Source organism: Salvelinus fontinalis, unplaced genomic scaffold (assembly GCF_029448725.1).
Source record: "Salvelinus fontinalis isolate EN_2023a unplaced genomic scaffold, ASM2944872v1 scaffold_0756, whole genome shotgun sequence".
Lineage (NCBI taxonomy): Eukaryota > Metazoa > Chordata > Actinopteri > Salmoniformes > Salmonidae > Salvelinus > Salvelinus fontinalis.
In genome coordinates this window covers 9,615-20,000 of record NW_026600965.1, presented here as the reverse complement: position 1 = coordinate 20,000, position 10,386 = coordinate 9,615, and the positions used below count along the sequence as shown (strand labels likewise).

The 10,386-nt window shown below is 43.4% G+C and overlaps 1 protein-coding gene across 1 annotated transcript in view; it reads right to left on the bottom strand.

Moving 5' to 3' along the window:
- LOC129847195 (vascular endothelial growth factor receptor 3-like) overlaps nucleotides 1-8,582 on the bottom strand; it is a gene marked incomplete at both ends in the record, with an annotated part of 73,710 nt that extends 65,128 nt beyond the window's left edge. The window contains 2 exons of the mRNA XM_055915017.1: nucleotides 5,550-5,724; nucleotides 8,446-8,582. Coding sequence (XP_055770992.1) covers nucleotides 5,550-5,724; nucleotides 8,446-8,582 — 312 coding nt within the window. The remainder of the gene's footprint in view (nucleotides 1-5,549; nucleotides 5,725-8,445) is intronic.
- Between the last annotated feature and the right edge of the window lie 1,804 nt (nucleotides 8,583-10,386).

The following is a 10,386-nucleotide window of genomic DNA, read 5'->3' as shown; positions in this document are numbered from 1 at the left end:
TGAAGGTGATACTGCATCTGTACTGGGTGTGAGCTAGCTAGCTAGCGTCTGTTTGAAGGTGATACTGTATCTGTACTGGGTGGGGGCTAGCTAGCTAGCGTCTGTATGAAGGTAATACTGTATCTGTACTGGGTGGGGGCTAGCTAGCTAGCGTCTGTATGAAGGTGATATTGTATCTGTACTGGGTGGGGGCTAGCTGGCGTCTGTTTGTCTTAACGCTCCATCTGCGTTTAGACGTATGACAGGCGACGGAAAGCACTTTCCTCAGAGCCACGAGTCTGTTTCTGTTGTCCCGGGCCCGGTGGGTAAAGGTCATCTCTTCAGGTCTGGACTGAGAAACTCTGAGAAGTGATTCCCAAATGCTTCACTAATCTATATAAAGCGCACTTTTGACGAGCCTGGTCAGAAGTACTGCACTATATTGTGAATAGGGAGGCGTTTGGGACTCGTTTTTTTTGAGAGGTGATTGATATCAGACACTAAAACACTGTGACTCCAGATCCTCAGGTCTCACAGAGTTCAGTCTCAACCTGACGTTTAGAACAGCGGACGAAAAGACTGTGATGAGGGCTTAGTGCTTCTGAGAATCGTTGTCTTAGTTCGCTCTTAATTAAATTAATCTCCAGCACTTTCTTTATCAATATGATGTAATGTGTCCTGTTTTTCTACTTTAGACCTGTGAGAGTGTGATCTCTAATGATATAGGGAGACATGTAGTATGGCCATCTCTAATGATATAGAGACATGTAGTATGGCCATCTCTAATGATATAGAGACATGTAGTATGGCCATCTCTAATTATATAGAGAGACATGCAGTATGGCCATCTCTAATGATAGAGACATGCAGTATGGCCATCTCTAATGATATAGAGACATGCAGTATGGCCATCTCTAATGATAGAGACATGCAGTATGGCCATCTCTAATGATATAGAGACATGTAGTATGGCCATCTCTAATTATATAGAGAGACATGCAGTATGGCCATCTCTAATGATATATAGAGACATACAGTATGGCCATCTCTAATGATATAGAGACATGTAGTATGGCCATCTCTAATGATATAGAGACATGCAGTATGGCCATCTCTAATGATATAGAGACATGTAGTATGGCCATCTCTAATGATAGAGACATATAGTATGGCCATCTCTAATGATATAGAGACATGTAGTATGGCCATCTCTAATGATATAGAGAGACATGTAGTATGGCCATCTCTAATGATATATAGAGACATGTAGTATGGCCATCTCTAATGATATAAAGACATGCAGTATGGCCATCTCTAATGATAGAGACATGTAGTATGGCCATCTCTAATGATATATAGAGACATGTAGTATGGCCATCTCTAATGATATAGAGAGATATACAGTATGGCCATCTCTAATGATATAGGGAGACATGCAGTATGGCCATCTCTAATGATATAAAGACATACAGTATTTCCATCTCTAATGATATAGAGACATACAGTATGGCCATCTCTAATGATATAAAGACATGTAGTATGGCCATCTCTAATGATAGAGACATGTAGTATGGCCATCTCTAATGATATAAAGACATGCAGTATGGCCATCTCTAATGATAGAGACATGTAGTATGGCCATCTCTAATGATATAGAGACATGCAGTATGGCCATCTCTAATGATATAGAGACATGCAGTATGGCCATCTCTAATGATAGAGACATGTAGTATGACCATCTCTAATGATATATAGAGACATGTAGTATGGCCATCTCTAATGATATAGAGAGACATGCAGTATGGCCATCTCTAATGACATAGAGAGACATGTAGTATGGCCATCTCTAATGATATAGAGAGACATGCAGTATGGCCATCTCTAATGATAGAGACATGCAGTATGGCCATCTCTAATGATAGAGACATGTAGTATGGCCATCTCTAATGATATAGAGACATGCAGTATGGCCATCTCTAATGATAGAGACATGCAGTATGGCCATCTCTAATGATATAGAGACATGTAGTATGGCCATCTCTAATGATAGAGACATGCAGTATGGCCATCTCTAATGATATAGAGACATATAGTATGGCCATCTCTAATGATAGAGACATGTAGTATGGCCATCTCTAATGATAGAGACATGCAGTATGGCCATCTCTAATGATATAGAGAGACATGCAGTATGGCCGTCTCTAATGATATAGAGAGACATGCAGTATGGCCATCTCTAATGATATAGAGACATATAGTATGGCCATCTCTAATGATAGAGACATGCAGTATGGCCATCTCTAATGATATAGAGACATATAGTATGGCCATCTCTAATGATAGAGACATGTAGTATGGCCATCTCTAATGATAGAGACATGCAGTATGACCATCTCTAATGATATATAGAGACATGTAGTATGGCCATCTCTAATGATAGAGAGACATGCAGTATGGCCATCTCTAATGATATAGAGAGACATGCAGTATGGCCATCTCTAATGATAGAGACATGTAGTGTGGCCATCTCTAATTATATAGAGAGACATGCAGTATGGCCATCTCTAATGATAGAGACATGTAGTGTGGCCATCTCTAATTATATAGAGAGACATGCAGTATGGCCATCTCTAATGATATAGAGAGACATGCAGTATGGCCATCTCTAATGATAGAGACATGTAGTATGGCCATCTCTAATGATATAGAGAGACATACAGTATGGCCATCTCTAATGATATAGAGAGACATGCAGTATGGCCATCTCTAATGATAGAGACATGTAGTATGGCCATCTCTAATGATATAGAGAGACATGCAGTATGGCCATCTCTAATGATATAGAGAGACATGCAGTATGGCCATCTCTAATGATATAGAGAGATATACAGTATGGCCATCTCTAATGATAGAGACATACAGTATGGCCATCTCTAATGATAGAGACATGCAGTATGGCCATCTCTAATGATATAGAGAGAAATGCAGTATGGCCATCTCTAATGATATAGAGAGATATACAGTATGGCCATCTCTAATGATAGAGACATGTAGTATGACCATCTCTAATGATATAGGGAGACATGCAGTATGGCCATCTCTAATGATATAGGGATACATGCAGTATGGTCATCTCTAATGATATAGGGAGACATGCAGTATGGTCATCTCTAATGATATAGGGAGACATGCAGTATGGCCATCTCTAATGATAGAGACATGCAGTATGGCCATCTCTAATGATATAGAGACATGCAGTATGGCCATCTCTAATGATATAGGGAGACATGCAGTATGGCCATCTCTAATGATATAGGGAGACATGCAGTATGACCATCTCTAATGATATAGGGATACATGCAGTATGGTCATCTCTAATGATATAGGGAGACATGCAGTATGACCATCTCTAATGATATAGGGATACATGCAGTATGGTCATCTCTAATGATATAGGGAGACATGCAGTATGGCCATCTCTAATGATAGAGACATGCAGTATGGCCATCTCTAATGATATAGGGAGACATGCAGTATGGCCATCTCTAATGATATAGGGAGACATGCAGTATGGCCATCTCTAATGATATAGGGAGACATGCAGTATGGCCATCTCTAATGATATAGGGAGACATGCAGTATGGCCATCTCTAATGATACAGGGAGACATGTAGTATGGCCATCTCTAATGATATAGGGAGACATGCAGTATGGCCATCTCTAATGATATAGAGACATGTAGTATGGCCATCTCTAATGATATAGAGACATGTAGTATGGCCATCTCTAATGATATAGAGAGATATACAGTATGGCCATCTCTAATGATAGAGACATGTAGTATGGCCATCTCTAATGATATAGAGAGATATACAGTATGGCCATCTCTAATGATACAGGGAGACATGTAGTATGGCCATCTCTAATGATAGAGACATACAGTATGGCCATCTCTAATGATAGAGACATGTAGTATGGCCATCTCTAATGATATAGAGACATGTAGTATGGCCATCTCTAATGATAGAGACATGCAGTATGGCCATCTCTAATGATATAGGGAGACATGCAGTATGGCCATCTCTAATGATAGAGACATACAGTATGGCCATCTCTAATGATAGAGACATGCAGTATGGCCATCTCTAATGATATAGAGACATGCAGTATGGCCATCTCTAATGATAGAGACATACAGTATGGCCATCTCTAATGATAGAGACATGCAGTATGGCCATCTCTAATGATATATAGAGACATGCAGTATGGCCATCTCTAATGATATATAGAGACATGTAGTATGGCCATCTCTAATGATAGAGACATGCAGTATGGCCATCTCTAATGATATAGAGAGACATGCAGTATGGCCATCTCTAATGATATAGAGAGACATGCAGTATGGCCATCTCTAATGATATATAGAGACATGTAGTATGGCCATCTCTAATGATATAGAGAGACATGCAGTATGGCCATCTCTAATGATAGAGACATGCAGTATGGCCATCTCTAATGATAGAGACATGCAGTATGGCCATCTCTAATGATATAGGGAGACATGTAGTATGGCCATCTCTAATGATATAGGGAGACATGCAGTATGGCCATCTCTAATGATATAGAGAGACATGCAGTATGGCCATCTCTAATGATATAGGGAGACATGCAGTATGGCCATCTCTAATGATATAGGGAGACATGTAGTATGGCCATCTCTAATGATATAGAGAGATATACAGTATGGCCATCTCTAATGATATAGGGAGACATGTAGTATGGCCATCTCTAATGATATAGAGAGATATACAGTATGGCCATCTCTAATGATATAGAGAGACATGTAGTATGGCCATCTCTAATGATATAGAGAGATATACAGTATGGCCATCTCTAATGATATAGAGAGATATACAGTATGGCCATCTCTAATGATATAGGGAGACATGCAGTATGGCCATCTCTAATGATATAGAGAGATATACAGTATGGCCATCTCTAATGATATAGAGAGATATACAGTATGGCCATCTCTAATGATATAGGGAGACATGTAGTATGGCCATCTCTAATGATATAGAGAGATATACAGTATGGCCATCTCTAATGATATAGAGAGACATGCAGTATGGCCATCTCTAATGATATAGAGAGATATACAGTATGACCATCTCTAATGATATAGAGAGACATGCAGTATGGCCATCTCTAATGATATAGAGAGACATGCAGTATGGCCATCTCTAATGATATAGAGAGATATACAGTATGACCATCTCTAATGATATAGAGAGATATACAGTATGACCATCTCTAATGATATAGAGAGATATACAGTATGGCCATCTCTAATGATAGAGACATGCAGTATGGCCATCTCTAATGATAGAGACATGCAGTACTGCCATCTTTCATGATACTCAGGGCTCTAGTTGAGTAGTGTATACTTGGTAGAGTCAGTAGTGTGAATTCTGGCAACCTGACGGTGGAGAGGTTATATTTTTCATGCAGGGTGGCTGTGTACTAGGTAGTGTGTACTAGGTAGTGTATAGTATGTAGTGCATAGTTACCTGTGGACTGCACCAAGTAGAGGCTAGAGCGGTAGTGTCTCCCTTGTCGTGTCGCTTGGCAGTATATCCCAATGAGGAAAGGTCTGGAGTCTAAGGTCTGTCTAGGGATAGACCAGCCTCTTTTACTGTCCCACACCATCCCCTCATCCTCCAGGGGCATAGGTATCGTCTCCCACTGGGGAGAGAGGAGAGAGGGATGAGAGAGGAGAGAGGAGAGGAGAGGAGAGAGGGATGAAAGAGGAGAGAGGGATGAGAGAGGAGAGCGGAATGTGTAGAGGAGAGAGGGATGAGAGAGGAGAGAGGGATGAGAGAGGAGAGAGGGATGTGGAGAGGAGAGAGGGGTGAGAGAGGAGAGAGGGATGAGAGAGGAGAGCGGAATGAGGAGAGGAGAGGGGAGGGGGATGAGAGAGGAGAGAGGGATGTGGAGAGGAGAGAGGGGTGAGAGAGGAGAGAGGGATGAGAGAGGAGAGAGGGATGTGGAGAGGAGAGAGGGGTGAGAGAGGAGAGAGGGATGAGAGAGGAGAGCGGAATGAGGAGAGGAGAGAGGGATGAGAAAGGAGAGAGGGATGAGAGAGGAGAGCGGAATGTGGAGAGGAGAGAGGGATGAGAAAGGAGAGAGGGATGAGAGAAGAGAGCGGAATGTGGAGAGGAGAGGGGAGGGGGATGAGAGAAGAGAGCGGAATGAGGAGAGGAGAGAGGGATGAGAAAGGAGAGAGGGATGAGAGAGGAGCGGGATTGTTAGAGAGGGGAATGGAGAGGGATGAGAAGAGAGTGGAATGAGGAGAGGAGAGAGGGATGAGAAGAGAGGGGAATGAGGAGGGAGAAAGGGATGAGAAGAGAGGAATGAGTAGAGAGGGGAATGAGGAGAGGAGAGATGAGAAGAGAGGGGAATGAGGAGAGGAGAGAGGGATGAGAAGAGAGGGGAATGAGGAGAGGAGAGAGGGATGAGAAGAGAGGGGAATGAGGAGGGAGAGATGAGAAGAGAGGGGAATGAGGAGAGGAGAGAGGGATGAGAAGAGAGGGATGAGTAGAGAGGGGAATGAGGAGAGGAGATAGGGATGAGTAGAGAGGGGAATGAGGAGGGAGAGATGAGAATAGAGCAGAATAAAGCAGAGTAGAGTAGAATAAATCAGAGTAGAACAGAGTAGAGTAGAATAGAACAGATTAGAGTAGAATAGAGCAGGGTAGAGTAGAACAGATTAGAGCAGAGTAGAGTAGAACAGATTAGAGTAGAGTCCAGTAGAATAGAGCAGAGTAGAGTAGAATAGAGCAGAGTAGAGTAGAATACAATAGAGCAGAGTAGAGTAGAGTAGAATATAATAGAGCAGAGTAGAGTATAGTAGAATATAATAGACAGAGCAGAGTATAGTAGAATGTAATAGAGCAGAGTAGAGTAGAATGTAATAGAGCAGAGTAGAGTAGAGTAGAATGTAATAGAGCAGAGTAGAGTAGAGTAGAATGTAATAGAGCAGAGTAGAGTAGAGTAGAATGTAATAGACAGAGCAGAGTATAGTAGAATATAATAGACAGAGCAGAGTATAGTAGAATGTAATAGAGCAGAGTAGAGTAGAATGTAATAGAGCAGAGTAGAGTAGAGTAGAATGTAATAGAGCAGAGTAGAGTAGAGTAGAATGTAATAGAGCAGAGTAGAGTAGAGTAGAATGTAATAGACAGAGCAGAGTATAGTAGAATATAATACAGCAGAGTAGAGTAGAATATAGTAGAGTAGAATAGAGCAGAATAGAGTAGAACATGTTAGAGTAGAATAGAATAGAGCAGAGTAGAGTAGAATAGAGCAGAGTATAGTAGAATAAAGCAGAGTAGAGTAGAACAGAGTAGAGTAGAATAGAGCAGAATAGAGTAGAACAGGTTAGAGTAGAATAGAATAGAGAAGAACAGAGTAGAGTAGAATAGATTAGAGTAGAATAGAAAAGAGCAGAGCAGAGTAGAGTAGAGTAGAGTAGAACAGAATAGAGCAGAGCAGAGCAGAGTAGAGTAGAGTAGAGTAGAGTAGAGTAGAGTAGAGTAGAACAGAGCAGAGCAGAGCAGAGTAGAGTAGAGTAGAGTAGAGCAGGACAGAGCAGAGTAGAGTAGAGTAGAATAGAATAGAGCAGAGCAGAGTAGAGTATAGTAGAGTAGAATAGATTAGAGTATAATAGAAAAGAGCAGAGTAGAATAGAATAGAGTAGAGTAGAGTAGAATAGCATAGAGTAGAATAGAATAGAGCAGAGCAGGACATAGTAGAGTAGAGTAGAATAGAATAGAGTACAGCATAGTACTGTAGAACATAACAGAGTAGCGCAGAGAATAGCAGTGTAGAGTAGAATATAATAGAGTAGAGCAGAGTAGAGTAGAATAGATTAGAGTAGAATAGAAAAGAGCAGAAGAGAATATAATAGAGCAGAGCAGAGCAGAGTAGAGTAGAGTAGAATAGATTAGAGTAGAATAGAAAAGAGCAGAGTAGAGTAGAGTAGAATAGATTAGAGTAGAATAGAAAAGAGCAGAGTAGAATATAATAGAGCAGAGCAGAGCAGAGTAGAGTAGAGTAGAATAGATTAGAGTAGAATAGAATAGAGTACAGCATAGTACTGTAGAACATAACAGAGTAGCGCAGAGAATAGCAGTGTAGAGTAGAATATAATAGAGCAGAGCAGAGTAGAGTAGAATAGATTAGAGTAGAATAGAAAAGAGCAGAAGAGAATATAATAGAGCAGAGCAGAGCAGAGTAGAGTAGAGTAGAATAGATTAGAGTAGAATAGAAAAGAGCAGAAGAGAATATAATAGAGCAGAGCAGAGCAGAGTAGAGTAGAGTAGAGTAGAATAGATTAGAGTAGAATAGAAAAGAGCAGAGTAGAATATGACAGAGCAGAGCAGAGCATAGAAGGTACCAACCAACCAGATAAAGTGTGACGTTGAGGTCGGGCACAGTGACTAGACAAGGTACTGTGATGCGAGTGGAGGATCTTGTTATAAAGATGTTCTCCAGGTCACCGTTGCTTCCTCTGTTTCTCCTGAGGAAAGGCTGCTCCAGATCTGGAGACAAGGAGACAAGGAAGTCAGAGGACAATGACAAAGAGATAATACAATATCCAATATACACGTTTAAAATGAAGACAAGCAGTCGATCGTGATCGTTTGTGTTACCGCTTAGCTGGAACATAAGGCTTTTCGTACAACCCTTGGGGATTAATAAAATACAATCTAATTGTGTCTAACCTCATCTCATCTCACCAACTCTCTGTGTATAAATCACCCCTGGCATATAACAGCCTCTAGGGCTCCTGCAGAGTGTCATTCTAAAATATACAATATTGCAATCCAGTAATTTGCTCCTAGCACCACAGATGGAACAATGAGCCAGATGTTCCACACCAGATGTATAAATATGAAGCATCCGGTTGGCGTTTCCTCTCACGACCAAATATGGTGCTGAGAGGAAACCCAGTGGCCGGCAGTGGGAGAAGATGGAGCGAGATGGATTTTGACCGACATTCTGATAATTTTCTCCTTGATGAAACATTTAATCTCAATACTGTTTTCTGTTCTCAAAACTAGAATCTGTGGGCCTCCCGGGTGGCGCAGTGGTCTAAGTTACTGCATCGCAGTGCTAGCTGTGCCACCAGAGACTCTGGGTTCGAGCCCAGGCTCTGTCGCAGCCGGCCGCGAACGGGAGATCCATGGGGCGACGCAGAATTGGCCCAGCGTCGTCCGGGTTAGGGAGGGTTTGGCCCAGCGTTGTCCGGGTTAGGGAGGGTTTGGCCCAGCGTCGTCCGGGTTAGGGAGGGTTTGGCCCAGCGTCGTCCGGGTTAGGGAGGGTTTGGCCCAGCGTCGTCCGGGTTAGGGAGGGTTTGACCCAGCGTCGTCCGGGTTAGGGAGGGTTTGGCCCAGCGTCGTCCGGGTTAGGGAGGGTTTGGCCCAGCGTCGTCCGGGTTAGGGAGGGTTTGGCCCAGCGTCGTCCGGTTTAGGGAGGGTTTGGCCCAGCGTCGTCCGGGTTAGGGAGGGTTTGGCCCAGCGTCGTCCGGGTTAGGGAGGGTTTGGCCCAGCGCCGTCCGGGTTAGGGAGGGTTTGGCCCAGCGCCGTCCGGGTTAGGGAGGGTTTAGCCCAGCGCCGTCCGGGTTAGGGAGGGTTTGGCCCAGCGTCGTCCGGGTTAGGGAGGGTTTGGCCCAGCGTCGTCCGGGTTAGGGAGGGTTTGGCCCAGCGCCGTCCGGGTTAGGGAGGGTTTAGCCCAGCGTCGTCCGGGTTAGGGAGGGTTTGGCCCAGCGCCGTCCGGGTTAGGGAGGGTTTAGCCCAGCGCCGTCCGGGTTAGGGAGGGTTTAGCCCAGCGCCGTCCGGGTTAGGGAGGGTTTAGCCCAGCGCCGTCCGGGTTAGGGAGGGTTTAGCCGGCAGGAATATCCTTGTCTCATCACGCACTAGCGACTCCTGTGGCGGGCCGGGTGCAGTGAGCGCTAACCAGGTCGCTAGGTACACGGTGTTTCCTCCGACACATTGGTGCGGCTGGCTTCCGGGTTGGAGGCGCGCTGTGTTAAAGAAGCAGTGCGGTTGGGTTGGGTTGGGTTTCGGAGGACGCATGGCTCTTGACCTTTGTCTCTCCCGAGCCCGTACGGGAGTTGTAGTGACAAGACAGTAACAACTAACAATTGGATAACATGAAAAAGGGGGTTACATTTTTTACAAATATATACTAGAATCTGTTACAAACAGAGTGGACAAAGTGGACAACGTTTTGTAGACTTTACCCTTTGGTTATGTTTTTAAAAAATGCGTTGTTTTCGAAGGAATGCAAGGGTAAAATTGAATTATTGCACACCCGCACTTCACAGAGTAGGCGTTCCCTAAT